This window comes from Peromyscus leucopus, chromosome 3 (assembly GCF_004664715.2).
Source record: "Peromyscus leucopus breed LL Stock chromosome 3, UCI_PerLeu_2.1, whole genome shotgun sequence".
Taxonomy (NCBI): domain Eukaryota; kingdom Metazoa; phylum Chordata; class Mammalia; order Rodentia; family Cricetidae; genus Peromyscus; species Peromyscus leucopus.
This window is the reverse complement of record NC_051065.1, coordinates 23,709,053-23,723,873: the sequence shown is the minus strand read 5'-3', so window position 1 is coordinate 23,723,873 and position 14,821 is coordinate 23,709,053. Positions and strand designations below refer to the sequence as shown.

General features: G+C 36.2%; 1 protein-coding gene across 3 annotated transcripts in view; it reads right to left on the bottom strand.

The window, feature by feature from the left end:
- The window catches only part of Krit1 (KRIT1 ankyrin repeat containing), a 37,559-nt gene that overhangs the window by 12,564 nt on the left and 10,174 nt on the right, over positions 1-14,821 (bottom strand). For all 3 annotated transcript variants that reach the window (XM_028862805.2, XM_037203525.1, XM_028862789.2), the window contains exons 8-12: positions 14,192-14,335; positions 8,936-9,092; positions 8,224-8,331; positions 5,522-5,678; positions 4,429-4,580 (exon numbers count right to left, since the gene is read on the bottom strand). In XM_028862805.2, the coding sequence (XP_028718638.1) occupies positions 4,429-4,580; positions 5,522-5,678; positions 8,224-8,331; positions 8,936-9,092; positions 14,192-14,335 (718 nt within the window). The remainder of the gene's footprint in view (positions 1-4,428; positions 4,581-5,521; positions 5,679-8,223; positions 8,332-8,935; positions 9,093-14,191; positions 14,336-14,821) is intronic.

Below are 14,821 nucleotides of genomic sequence, written 5' to 3'. Positions count from 1 at the left end.
CTTCACACTTTCAAATATACTAAAGGAAGAGGATAGTGTTTTCTTACATTTTACACAACTTATCTAACAGGATTAATAAATATTGGCAAAGCTAGTCTATACATATTTTTACTCAGAAATAATTAACAATTATAGTCTCTGAGTATTTCTAAGACACCAAGTCTTTATGGTAGAATTATTTTGATAAACCAAATAATTTTTTTTTTAGTTTATAATACTTCACCTACACAATGGTTTATAAAAAACCACCACAGAAACAGAATTCTCTGTAGAAAAATGATGACAGATTATTATTCTAATTTAAAAGACACCAATAAGAGCCAAATACAAAGTATGAACATTGACGAGACCTTGCAGGTGAGTGCTTATGAAGAACTTCTGAAACAACTGGGGAAACCTGTTAATTTGGACAGTAGGTATTATAATGGAAACTGAATTTTCAGTTAGGATGTCACTGTGGTACATGGTGTGTCCTCAGTCTTGTGCCCTCTTCTGCTCTGCGCAGGCATCAGGTGTATGGGTAGTAACAGACACACGTGCCGGCAAAACACCATACACATAACAAATAGATTAAAAGAACAGAGATGAAGTAAATGTGGCAAATGTTAGCTATCAGTGGATCCAACAAATGATCCACAGTGTTAATTATATTACTTTTTAAATTTACCCTTTGTTTTTTAATTTCTTAAACTAAGATGTTAGGGGAAAGGCTGAACAAGTGTTCTCATACTAACGACTGTCTTGGTAGATTTGAAGAGTTTGAGTAGACACTAACACAGAATTTTCAGTAGTATGCTAAATAATTTTTAATCAATGACTACTAGTTTCTAATAAAATCAGGCTATTTCATCCTAAAAGAATGACGCCAACCAATAAATGCAATTGTCTCATTTTTCAGAGTGCAGTTAGGAATTTCTCAATTATATGAATTAAAGGACAAAGATATTTTATCACGTGACATTCTGACTTAAGAATATGATAAAGCCTTGCTTCCTTTTATGAATCTACTTTCCAACCATGAAATGTAATGTCTATGTTCGTTTCCTATCCCAGACAACTTTTTAGAATATTATATAAGTCAGGAAGCTAGACTCACTATACTTAGACTACTTACGGATTTTAAAAAATCTAACACATTTTTAAAATTGTGGTCATGTATGTACCATTTTAATCATTTGTAAGTATATAATCTAGTGGCATTAATTATATTTTCAGTATTGTGCTATTCCCTCACCACTATTCCCAAGGACTTTACATCACTTGAACAGAACCTCTGAAAAAATTGGATGCAGCTCATCAGTAGAGCAAATATTTGGCTGGTAAAAGGACTCGGATCCAATCCCCAGAACCCAATCAAATAAAACACAACAAAACAAAACTCCTGATAGCTCCAGCATAACAGCTTTAGTAGTTTCTAATGGGATTTCTAGTTTTATAAATGTACCTGTTTTAATCAACAAAAATGGAATGATATAGAGTATTTGTCCTTTGGTCTTGCTTATTCGTTTAGCATGTTTTCAAAGCTCACTCAGATGTCATATATTGCACATTGATTTCTTTCAATCACTGAATATTATGTGTATATTTACTGCATTTTATTGTCCCCTCATTTACTCAACACTCAGGTTGCTTCCAACTTTTAAAGTAATAGTGAGTAATATGCAGTGAATAACGTCATGTAAGTGTCACAGAATTACTTCATCGGATGGAAATACATACCCAGCCTGGACCTACAATCTGTGTTTATGTTCATGAGTGCAGACATGAGCCTGAGGTCATGAAACAACTGAAGAGTTGGTCTTTGTCTTCTGCCTTGTTTGAGACAGGCTCTCCAGCTGCTTGCTAGTGCATACACCAGGCCAGCTGCCTGTGAACATGCAGGGGTTGTCTTTTATATGAGTTTATTTCCCAAGCACATACACGGATTCTGAAAACAGCTGTCCAGTTTTCCTAAGCAATCATATTTTATATTCTTGTGTAAGTGTACACAGCTATCCCAGTGTCACCTGCAGAAGCTACTCCTCTATCAGATGGGTTTGTCACTCTTGTCAATGAATCAAGGGGACACAAATGTATTGGTTTGTTTCTGTACTTCCATTTCTAATCTTCTGGTCTATATACGTCCATATTTATCCTAATATCAAAATATTTTGATTACTACAGCTCTGTAGTATGTTTTGAAGTCATGAAATGAGAATACCCCAACTTTACTCTTCTTTCTTCATGATTGTGCTATTTGAATATACATAGTTCCCTTTAAATCACCAAATATGTAGGTCACTTTGCTACACTGTCAACTAAACATAAAATATCTTTGTCACTGAACATGGATAGGTATCTTTGTAGTTATTTAGATCTTACTAACTTTTCAGCAATGTTTTATATTTTCTTCACAACTTTTTTTTTGTTTCTCGAAACAGGGTTTCTCCATGTAGTTTTAGTGTCTGTTCTGCATCTCGCTCTGTAGACCCGGCTGGCCTCGAACTCATAGAGATCTGCCTGGCTCTGACTCCCGAGTGCTGGGATTAAAGGTGTGTGCCACTGCCGCCCGGCTCTCTTTACAACTTTTTTCATGTTTCTTTATTATGTGCGTATGTGGAGATCAGAAAACAATATGTAGGAGTCAAATCTCTCCTTCTACTGTATGGCTTCCGGAGATTGAACTCAAGATATCAGGCTTGGCAGTAAGCACTTATACTCACTGTGCCATCTTGCTAGCATGTATTTTCCATGTATGAATCTTGGACTTGTGTTAAATTTATTTCTGGGCATTTCAATCTTTTAGACACTCAGTTAAAGAATCTATTTATTTCTTTATTATTAGTGTGTGTGTGTGTGTGTGTGTGTGTGTGTGCGCGTGCGCGCACACAAATGGAGACCAGAATTCAATCTCAGGAAGTATCTATCTTGTTTATTGAGACAGGGTCTTTCACTAAGACCTGGGGCTTCCTTGTTAGGCTAGGCTGGCTGGCCAGCAAGTCCTAGGGATCCACAGTGTTTCTCTTCCCCAGAGCTGGGATTATAAGTATGTTCCACCATGCCTGGCTTGTTGTGTGGGCACTGGAGACTGAACTCAGCTCCAAGCCATAACTACAGAGCTACCTTCTTTGTACCTCTGGATGTTCTCATGTTTGTTTTTATGTTTATACAGAAACATAAGTAATTTTTGTGTGTTGAGTTTGTACCCTATAACTTTTCCAACATAATTTACTGATTAGTTTGGGTAGTTATCCTGAGAATTTTTAAGGACTTCCTATACATAAGATCCTATCACTTGCAACTAACAAGTTTTTGTTTTTCCTTTCTAATTTGGAAAGCTATTTCTTTTTCTTCTCTAACTGCTATGTGTAGAATTTCCACAATAGTGCTGAATTGCAGCGGTCAAAGTGTGTATCCTTCCTTGTTCCTGATTTTAGGAGGAATGTTCCAGTCTCCTGAAAGGTGCTAAATTTTCTCAAATGTCTTTTCTGCATCCTACCACAAACTTACTCTATTAATGCAATTCTGACACATGGTCAATAATCAAGACATTAGTTGTTTATTGTACTTCATAAACATATTTAGCTAATTCAGAGTATATTTAACTGAGAGCATCAAAATTCCCTTTGGCTTTATAGTATCCACATAAAGTAACTAAACATGTTTAGCAAGTGCAGACACGGCTGACACTGCCTAGCCTTGTCTGCTAATACTGTTTTGTACAAAGAGTTATGGAGAGCACTGGATTTATTTTCTTTAACAATATTATGTGATCTAGCAATTATGTTCAGTTTTTAATTTTTATAGATACTATTAGGCTACCATACCTAGTTTGCTATAATATCTCTCTTAAGTTTCTTTTTTGTCAATTTTTTCTCATGATGTCTCATTTTCTCTAAATCTACAGTATTACAATCCAAACTTGCTTGGAAAAGATCAATCAAGTCTAAATTCTGTTCTTATGTCAAGAATGGTTGCTTTCTTACTGCTTAGGATAACATTCTTACATCATCTTTGCAAAAATTCCACTATTTACCAGGGTTTTGTAGGTTTTTTTTTCCATCCTGTTATTTCTTACACCTTCTTTGAAATTCACAAGACTAATTTCTACTGTGAAAAATATTAATTTCTATATTAACTATCTCTCTGGTTGCTAATTTTCTGAAGTGTAGCTTCCTTATTTCTTTTTTCAAAGGGGAAAATGTATTTGTTAAGGTAATGGAAGTAAAAAGCAAAAACAAAACAAAACAAAACAAAACAAAAAAACCAACCAGAAGTTTGCAATACAGACCAACTGAAACTCTCACTTCTGATGTGATGTACAGATTCACAGAAAGAGGAAGTAAATGCTCCTAGAACAGGAACAGCACAATTGCAACCTCTACTGTCTATAATGGGATCCTACACACTCTGTGCATTCAAATAACTAGACAAGATTTCTAACCAAACCTTTTTCTCGACTTCTAAAGGAAGTCCCACATCTCTTCTTAGGAAAAGCTGTGGTGTTTCTCTTTGTGGATCCAAATTTGTCAGTTCAGCAAGTGTTTCCGGCCAGTCACGAACTTGTTGCAAGGGTTTATGATAAGGCTTGAACTGAAGGCCTGAAAAAGAGCTTTCCTTTTATAAATGATACTGTAAAAACAAATCCATTTTATCAATGCATAGAAACCTTCCATTAAACTATATGTACCTAAGTATTAGGCTGTTTATAGATCTAAATTTAAATTGATGTTTAATAATTATTACTATCCAAACTGTGATTAAGTGCCTGCTTTTAAAAACATAATTATAAGAGTATTTCTTGGAAGACAGGTATGATGGCACAAGACTATAATCCCAGCACTTGGGACGTAGACATAAGATCATAAGCTCAAGGTTATCCTCAGCCAAATAGCAAGTGTGATGCCAGCCTGAGTTACATGAAATCATGTCTCAAAAACCAAAACAAAACTAAAGAATATTTCTTGGGATTGGGATGTGAAACAGTACTTGCTTATTAGTATTTGGAAGACCTGGTTTGATAAATAGGATTGGAAATAATTGCAGATAATTTTGTAGATAATTCTTAACATAAATCAAATGTGTTGATGTATATTAAATTCTTAATTCCATTATACCTTACTGAATTAAGAATACTCAGTATGATTTGGTGCTAAACATATATTCAAAGATAACCACCACCCATTTAATTAAACTCTAAGTATTTACAGTAAATTTGGAAGGATAAATATATATTGACATTAAGTTGACTTTAAATAGAAAAGTTTGACAGAAAACTAAGATAATCACTTGATAGAAACACTGAAAATAAAGGCAAGTTGTATGAATTCTACATTTAATAGCATTCTACCTAACTGGGTCACCAGAGAGAAAGCTTCTGGTGTTTACTACTTTTAAAATGCTATGGATGAAGCAGGGGAGGGAATCCTCCCCACGTTGGTAGTTTAAACCCTAATAATATGAGATGTAATTAAAAGTCAACTTCCAAAAGGAACAATGAGGTTTAAACAATAAAGTACTTCTCCATCCCAAGTTTTCTTACTAAGGTTTTCTGAACAGATCCAAATAGTGAAATACTGCTGAGTTTCTTGAGAGAGCCGCATTCCTTCCATTATCTGCTGCGCTGTGGTATTATTGCCATGCTTTAGTTCAACAGAACGATACGATCCATCCATTCTGTAAATACGAACTTTTTCATACTAGGGGAAAAAATGAAAAGTTATGTAAGCTATTTAAAAATTACATGGCATGAGGCTGAAGAGGTGGCTCAGCAGTCAAGAGTACTTGCTATTCTTGCAGAGGACTGGAGTTCAGTTCCCTGCACCTGCCTTGAGAGGTTCACAACCACACAATTCCAGGTTCAGGGAATCCAATGCCATCTTCTGGTCCCTGTGGACACTCACAAACACATGTGCATATACACATGCAGGCACACTCACATACACATTAAAAATAATTACGTATCACAATGCAACAAGGTACTTTATGCTCAACTTCATATCCTTTATGGCATAATTTCTAATGGGGGAACTATCAAAAATTTGCTTCAAACAAGAACATGTTGATAATATTTAGAAAACCATTACTTCTATTATTTTCACTTTCTAAATTTTCTTCTGAATGTTCCATGGTCAAATAAAGGAAAATCTTTCATTGTTGATGGTTTTTAAAATACTGACTATCAAATTCTTGGAAGAATATATAAAGTATTGAGTATATAATGTAATACCACAGGAAATATAAACTTGGAATTAAACCTAAGAACCTCATGAGTGTACTAGGTCACAAATCATACTGGAGAAACATGTGGCAGCAATATCTTATGCTAAGAGAAGTTTATAATAGAAGACTTTGAAAGTGTAAGTCATCGATTTTGAGTTAGTTTCCTTCTCCAAGTTCACAAATTCCAAAATAGCAGTTGTAGTAGAATATTTTAGAGTGTGTTACTTTTGTTTATGTTGTATTTGTTTAACTCTGTGAAGCTGTGTTACTGTGCCTGTCTAAAACACCTGATGGTCTAATAAAGAACTGAACGGCCAATAGCAAGGCAGGAGAAAGGATAGGTGGGGCTGGCAAGCAGAGAGAATATACAGAGGGAGAAATCTGGAAAGGGAGATGGAGAAGGAGCCAGAGAAGGAGAAGACATCAGGGGCCAGTTACCAACTACACAGCAATCCACAAATTAAGAGTAAGATTTACAGAAATAAGAGAATGGGAAAAGTCCAGAGGCAAAAGATAGTCGGGATAATTTAAGTAAAGCTGGCTAGAAATAAGCCAAGCTAAGGTGGGGCGTTCATAATTAAGACTAAGCCTCCGTGTGTGATTTATTTGGGAGCTGGGTGGCAGGTCCCCCAAAAAAGAGCCCAAAATCAACCAACAACAAGCAATAGCATTATCAATAGATTTGTACTGTTATAAGAGGCAGCTTATCTCCCAAATAACTTGTAGATCAATTCATTTTGTATTAAAAGTACCTGACTCATTTGATCACATTTACAATATAAAAGTTAGGCCATAAAATGCTTTCTAACTGTATCATTTGTATATCGTAAGTGAATGATAGTGAAGGATAACATAAGGATATCTCTGTTGAATTAGCTAAATAAAAAAGCAGGAAGGGCTAGGACTATGGCTCAATGAATAAGAGCACTTGCTGCGAAAGCAAGATCTGTGTTTAGGCCCCCCGCAGCCACATAAAAGCCAGGAATGGCTGCCTGTGTCTGTAATCCCAGAGTTGGTGGGAGAGAGGAGTGAAGAGAGGAGGGTCCTGGAAGCTAGATAAATGGTGGGCTTTAGTTTTAGTGAGAGACCCTGTCTCAAAAAACAAGTGGAGAAGTGATATAGAAAGAGTCCTAACATAATCCTCTGGTCTCCACACGCGTACAAACAACTACACACATGCACACATGCACTCGCACATGTACACAAAACTATGAAATCATCTATTTCACTTTTATGGGGAGGAAAATGAGTTTCTTATACACCAACTTGCTGAAGATTATTAATAAATGGTGAATAATGCTGCTGATTTCAAATACAAATGTTGCTGGGAGAAAATACACGTCAATGAGCAGAACTACTTATAATAAACACATTAAGTACAATCATACATAACTTAATGTTTGGTCAATCATAGAATCAAACATAATGGCATCACATATATAACACTATATGCCATATAGCCTAGGCTATACCATGGATGTTGTGCAAATACACTCCATGATATTTGCACAATACCAAAATGTCTTATGATATGTTTAATTATATCTGCCATTTGAGATTATACTACAATTTAATATTTTTGGTAAAGAGGATTATGGTAGTTTGAGTGTAATTGGTCCCCATAATCTCATAGGGAGTGGCACTATTAGAAGGTATGGCTTTGTTGGAGTGGGTATGGCCTTGTTACTGTTGGGGGTGGGCTTTGAGGTTTTCTATGCTCAGGATACCATTCAGTATCACAGTTGACTTCCTGTTGCCTACAAAAGGTAGAATGCTCAGCTACTACTCCAGCACCATGTCTGACTGCACGCTGCCACACTACCCATCATGATGATAATGGACTGGACTGATCCTCTGAACTGTGAGCCACCCCCCAATTAAATGTTTTCCTTTTATAAGAGTTGCCATGGTCACTGTGTCTCTTCACAGCAATAAAAACTAAGACAGGGATGAACTTAGGGTCTTTTGCAAACCATCAATTTAAATACAACATTTGGCTCTAACTATTCAGACAATTCTTACTGGTTTGTTAATGGCTTCTTTCAACAGTTTTGCAGCTTCTTCCCAGTTATTTTGTTTGTTTTCTTCACAAATATTTAGTGGGGATCTTCCTTGTTGATCTGTTATGTGCTAGAATGGAGGAAGCAACGAACAAAAAGATATTACAAATACATGGTGTTCTGAAGGAATGTTATTCAATTAAAATATTATAAAAAATACTCTGGTTAACCAAGTAAATATTAACCATACTTGGTATATACTATACTAACAAAATTGGAAAAGCTAAAAAACTTAAAGCACTAATTAGGATTATGTTTAAAGTTCAGTTATCAATTTAAGAAAGGTTTCCACAGTATCACTTTCCTTTTTACCAAATGATTGTTAGTATAAATTCTAGAAAATGGGTAAATGGTTTGCTTTCTTGAAGACATGTTGAGGGAAATAAAATATGGAATGAATTTTATATAGTTTCTGGAGATAGATATATGTAATGACAATATATAACAATACAAATATACTGAATGCTATGAACTTTGCATCTAAGTGGTTAAAATAATATATTTTATCATAATAAAAACAATTCAAAACTTATGATTAAAAGCACAGTTAACACATATATTGCACTCTATAAAGTAACGTTTTTAGTTGACCTTTTTAGTATACAATTAAACGTTTTTGTATCATTACTTGTTAGGTGCTGAATATTAAAATCTGAAAACAGAAAAGAACTTACTCTGTCAATGTCTGGGTGAGTTAGGAGGATCTGTACTATTTCTGCATGTCCCCCTCCAGCAGCAAAATGAAGAGGTGAGCTGAGCTGGCCATTTAACAGGTTTGGATTACACTTTCCTTTCTCTAACAGTATGCGAGTGGCCTCAACTTTCCCATACCTATAAAAAAATAAAATGTACCTAAAAAAACCCATCTGAAATGCTTAAAAATTCAAACTTTACAAGACATTTGAAGGAAATCTAGAGAACAAATGATTAATGACCTAAGTGTCTAGAATGTTTAATGTATTACTGTGGCTCAATTTCAATTTCTGACCAACTAAGAGAAATAAATTCTCAAAACAAGAGAAAAAAGATGGCATAATCGTCCCACAGAAAGTACAAAGTTAGAAATCAGAAGACAGAATCTTTAGTTCAAAATTGAGTCAGAAGTTGTAGCTCACTGGCATACATACGCATCAAGAAGCCCAGAGTTCAGTTGTCGGCACCATGGAAAACAGCCAAACCAAGTAACAGCATGAAAAGCAGCTTAGAATCAGAAATGAAGTCATTAAAAAAAAAAAAAAAAAAAAAAGCTTATACTGAATAAGTTAGAAAATGCTGTAAATTTTAAGTAAACAGCTTAAGACAGCAATCAGTAAGATTGGACACTTTAGTATTTTTAAAAAATCATTTTCTTTTATGCATATGGATGTTTAGCCTGCATATATGTCTGTGACTCATTTACATGCAATGCCCTTGGACCTCCTAGAAGTGAAATTACAGGTGGTTCTAAGTCATGTGGGCACTGTGAAAGGAACCGGGCTCCTCCTCTGGCAGCAGCCAGTGCTCTTAACTACAGAGCCACCTCTCTGGCACTTCAAATTTTAAAGATCAAAACAGCATACTCTTTAAAAATTATTGGAAAATAGAAAAGATACAACTCTAGGTCAAGGCGATTTTAAAAAGTATTTTGAAAAGAAACAATTTGAAATGGATTTTAAACAGGACAGAACTTAAAGGTGAAAAAAAGCAGAGTATTTTAGGTTTGGGAAGAAGGAGTAAGCAGGACAAGGTCCTGAGTCCAAAGGAGAATCAAAGCAGTGCCAGGTAGACTGAGTCCAGATCAGAGACATGCCTAAGGCTGGTCTGAAGAAGGCAGACAGGAACTTGCTGTTGGGAAATAGGGGGTAGTAGGGAAAAAGGGAAGGGAATGTGGGTTTTGCTGTAGTACACTGGGATATAGCATATTAAACGTGATCTGATTCACCTTCAACTTTTGCTTTCTCCTCCTTCACAGCCCCTATGGTTTATCACTCTCTGAACTGGCCGCTTGTATCCTAGCCTTTCCTCACTCCTATCACTTCACACTGTGTTTTTTACTATTTTTAATGTTCTTTCCTTTCCCCCATTTTGTTTAGGTTAAACTCTATTATTATTATTCTGAAGTAAATACACTGTATTTCAGAATAATACCGTTTTGCATTTTATTTTTGTTTCTCTTAAGAATTTATCTCATTTTGCACATTTTCATCTTCCCTTATGTACTTCTGTTCTCTGTCAGCTTGGGAGTCCCTTAGGATGGTGTTAGTGAATTTTTTAAAGTGCTTTATGCTCCTAAGAGAAGGGATTAAACTGTTTAGTAGCAACTAAAAGTGCATTAACAGTGCTGAGGAAGGAGGCAAGGTCTGAGACTGTGAAAAAAACCATCTAACTGAGGTTAACTGTTGATAAGTCTGGAAGAATATATAATCCTTGACAAAGAACTTAGAGAAAGATACTGATCCTACAACACTGAGCTGCTGTGGATATCACTCTATACAAATAAAACACTGATGGCCAGTGACCAGGCAGGAAGTATAGGCGGGACAAGGAGTGAGGAGAATTGGGGAAACAGGAAGAAAGAGGGAGAGACACTGCAGCCACCGTCAGGACAAGCAGCATGTAAAGACGCCAGTAAGCCACCAGCCACGTGGCAAGATATAGATTTATAGAAATGGGTTAATTTAAGATATAAGAACAGTTAGTAAGAAGCCTGCCATGGCCATACAGTTTATAAATAATATAAGTGTCTGAGTGATTATTTTACACGTGGATTGTGGGACTGCCGGGCTTGGTGGAACCTGGAGAGAAGCTCTCCAGCAACACTGAGCTCAATTTAGAAAAATACCCAATCAGGAAAAGACAAGAGAGTGTGTGAGAGGAACAGTTCAAACAGTAACAAAAATAACTGGTGCAAACATGAGTTTTGTATGACATTTACATTTTTCTTATTCAGTTATTTAATATAGTTTCCACAACAAATCAGGAGTTAGGTAGAGGTAATTGTATCAGACTAGAAAAGGGACATTTGAATCAGTTATGTAATTTATCCACAATCTCTTGACTACAAGCCAGTGAGAATCTGGCTTTCTGAATTCGATGGGACAGACTACAGAACAGAGGCCAACAACAACAACAACGTAATAGTCAATAGTAATAATGATAAGGTAACCCCTTCAATTCCAATTTGCTGAGAACAAAGGAATAGGATGGAGTCTTCTAGAAGCTTCCTGACATGTTTTGAAACAGACTGAAGGAAGAACTGGAAGGGGAAAGAAAATGAGATGACATCTGTTAGCTAGACAGACTAGAGATCTGTGATACTATAAAACAATGCCATGGTCCTTTACATTTTGTTTTAGAAAATATGGTATTTTTTCACAAAACCATGTTGTTTTATACATACTATGTTTTTTGGTATCAATAAAAACATTTTCACTTTTATTTCTAATGTATTAAATATTGCTATATTAATTCCACATAACCAAAAGTTCTTTGGGATCCTATAACTTCCAAAGAAAAAAGGGGTTCTCAAACCAAAAAATTAAAGAATTGATCTTAGCAAAATTTTAAGGATGAGATCCAAAGGGGTAATCATACAATTTAATCTTATAAAGATAGGACCAGGAATGGCAGTCTGTCTGTAATCCCAGCACTTAGCAGGCAGAGGCAGTAGGATCAAGAGTTCAAGGCCAACCTAGGTTAAAAAAAAAAAAAAAAAAAGACAGGACCAAACCTGAAATAGCTTGTGTCCCTTCATAATCCTGTCATCAGTCGGTGACTAAGAATGCATTTCCAAAATAAAGTAAGCTTTTTATTAGTTTTTATTCTTTTTCTTTTGAGACAGGATCTCAGTATAGAGCCCTGGCTGGTATATAGACAAGGCTGGGCTCAGACTTGTAGTGATCCTCCCTCCTCTGCTTCCCAATTGCTTGGGTTACAAGTATGTACCACCCAGCCTGAACTATAACCATTCTTTCTTCAGATTCACAGCAATCCAATCATGATCATTATTTTCAATTGACAGATTTTATCAAAGGAGAAATTTTTCATTCTGTATTCTACTACTAATAAATTATAACTAAGAATACTAAAAATTAGTAAGTTTTAGATTTAGACAACGTGATTTGTGCATTTCAACAATTCTTTTTCCTCTTTCTCTTTCCTCCCCACCCCTTCCCTTCTTTCTTGACATATTAAGCAAATGTCCTGCCGCTGAGCTATTCTTCTACCTCAGTCATACTTACTAGTCAAAGCCAACATTTATTCAACACTTATTATGTGCTCTCAACTGCTTTATTTGCATTTTCTATTTTATCTTAGGGAAAATACCATTTTAAACTCCACCTTGTAAGTACATAAGCAGGCTATTAGGATGTTAAGCAACTTAATAAAGACCATACTTAGGACCTAACCATTGCTACTGAAACCTCGGAATATCCCCCAAACACATTAAATGTCACACTATACTTTTGCTTTTATGAAGCAGGCAATACAAAGTTTCCCTTTTCCTTTACTAGAGAATAAAATAACCTCTGCTGCAAAATGGAAAGCACACTCAAATCTGTAAGTCTGGGATTCCTAAATTAACGTTCGCTGATGCTATCATTCCCAATATCAGTGAATTTTGAGGATTGAAGTGTAATCTACATCTTCTTTTTAGCTCTAAGTATTGTTTCTACTACCAGTATTTATTAGTTACGTGAGGGAAAATCTATGAGATCAGCTAAAGATTATTTAGGGTAGCTTCCTAAATATAAATATAAAAGCTTATTGGTTTTTCCTCTGCTACTAGAGATTAAACCTCAGACCTCATGTACATTGAGTGTTCTGCCACTGAACTACATTCCCTATCAAGTGCATATTTATAGATAAAACAGAAAATTTTTTAGAGATATAGAAAAAGCATATATACTGAATATAACCATCAAACAGCTAGATACAAATATTAGAATCAGAGAAATAAAAAATTTGAATTGAAAAGAACTCTAGAACGGTCTAATTACTTACTTTTTTTTTTCTTTTTGTAGTGCTGACGACTGAACCCAGGGCTTTGTACATACTAGGCAAGTCTAGCACCAAGCTATTCTCAACCCTACTTACTATAATTTACTTCTAGATAAGCAAACTGAAATGCAGAGAGGTGACGTTCCTTGTCCAGTGGGACACAACTAAGATACCGTGGACATTTAATAGGAAGTAAAAAATGTAGCGTTATTTACAAAAGTTAGATCAATTAAAACAATATATTAAAAGCAATCTCATAAAAAATGGAATGACTATGTCTTTTTGAGACAATAATCTGTAACAATTTATTACTGCTATGAAATAAGAACTCAGTTCAGCTAAGCAGCATTATTATGGGAGAAGAGTAACAGTGCCAAGAGGTATACTGGGCAGCAAACACAAAGAACAACCCCAATTCTGTTCCAGCCCTTACATCTGATGATATAGAAGGTAGAGGTTCTAAGAATCTCTGAGGAAGGATTTGGGAGGCTTCTTGATACCTTAGATTCTGAAAGACCTAAATGGATAATTTTCTTTTCTTTTTTACTTTCTTTTTATTTATTCAGCATGTCTTTAACATCGTGCATCTAATGGATAACTTCCTAACATGATATAAGGTCAAATCTCCTATACATAACAAATATCAATTTTACAGTAAGAATAAACCAATGTAATACAAAACAATAGCATCATGAAGGGCAATATCATAGTTTGCACTGACACTGGCCATCTTACTGTATGGCTTGCTATGGTTAGGACTGCCAGTGCTTTACTTGTGGCAGATTTGGCAATTATGAACAGTAGCATATACACAGTAATCCAAGGATCAGAACAGAAGGCCCCGAAGACAAACATGACACCGTGCTGTCTGGAATGAGAACATTTTCTGATAAGAAACTATAATATTATAATTATGAAGTCAATTTTCCTAAAAAGAATAATCTACTTACCAGCATGCATAATGAATGGGCGCCCAGTGGTCATTATCCAGTTGGTTGACTGAAAATCCCTTATTGAGAAGATGGCTTAGTAATTCTGAATCTCCTTCACAGGCATTTCGATGCAAAGGAAAGTCATCAACCCACTGTCGTTCTCTAATCATAAAAAAGAAATGAAGAAAGTATAGACACTGTGGAAACTCACATTACTTCAAAACAGATGTGCTTCACCTAGGAAAACTACCTCTCCCTGCGCAGCTGTGGGCCAGTGACCACACTGCTCACTCGCTGCCTCTCCCTGTGCAGCTGTGGGCCAGTGACCACACTGCTCACTCACTGCCTCTCACTGCGCAGCTGTGGGTCAGTGACCACACTGCTCACTCGCTGCCTCTCCCTGCGCAGCTGTGGGCCAGTGACCACACTGCTCACTCACTACCTCTCACTGCGCAGCTGTGGGCCAGTGACCACACTGCTCACTCACTGCCTCTCACTGCGCAGCTGTGGGTCAGTGACCACACTGCTCACTCGCTGCCTCTCACTGCGCAGCTGTGGGCCAGTGACCACACTGCTCACTCACTGCCTCTCCCTGCACAGCTGTCGGCCAGTGACCACACTGCTCACTCACTGCCTCTCACTGCGCAG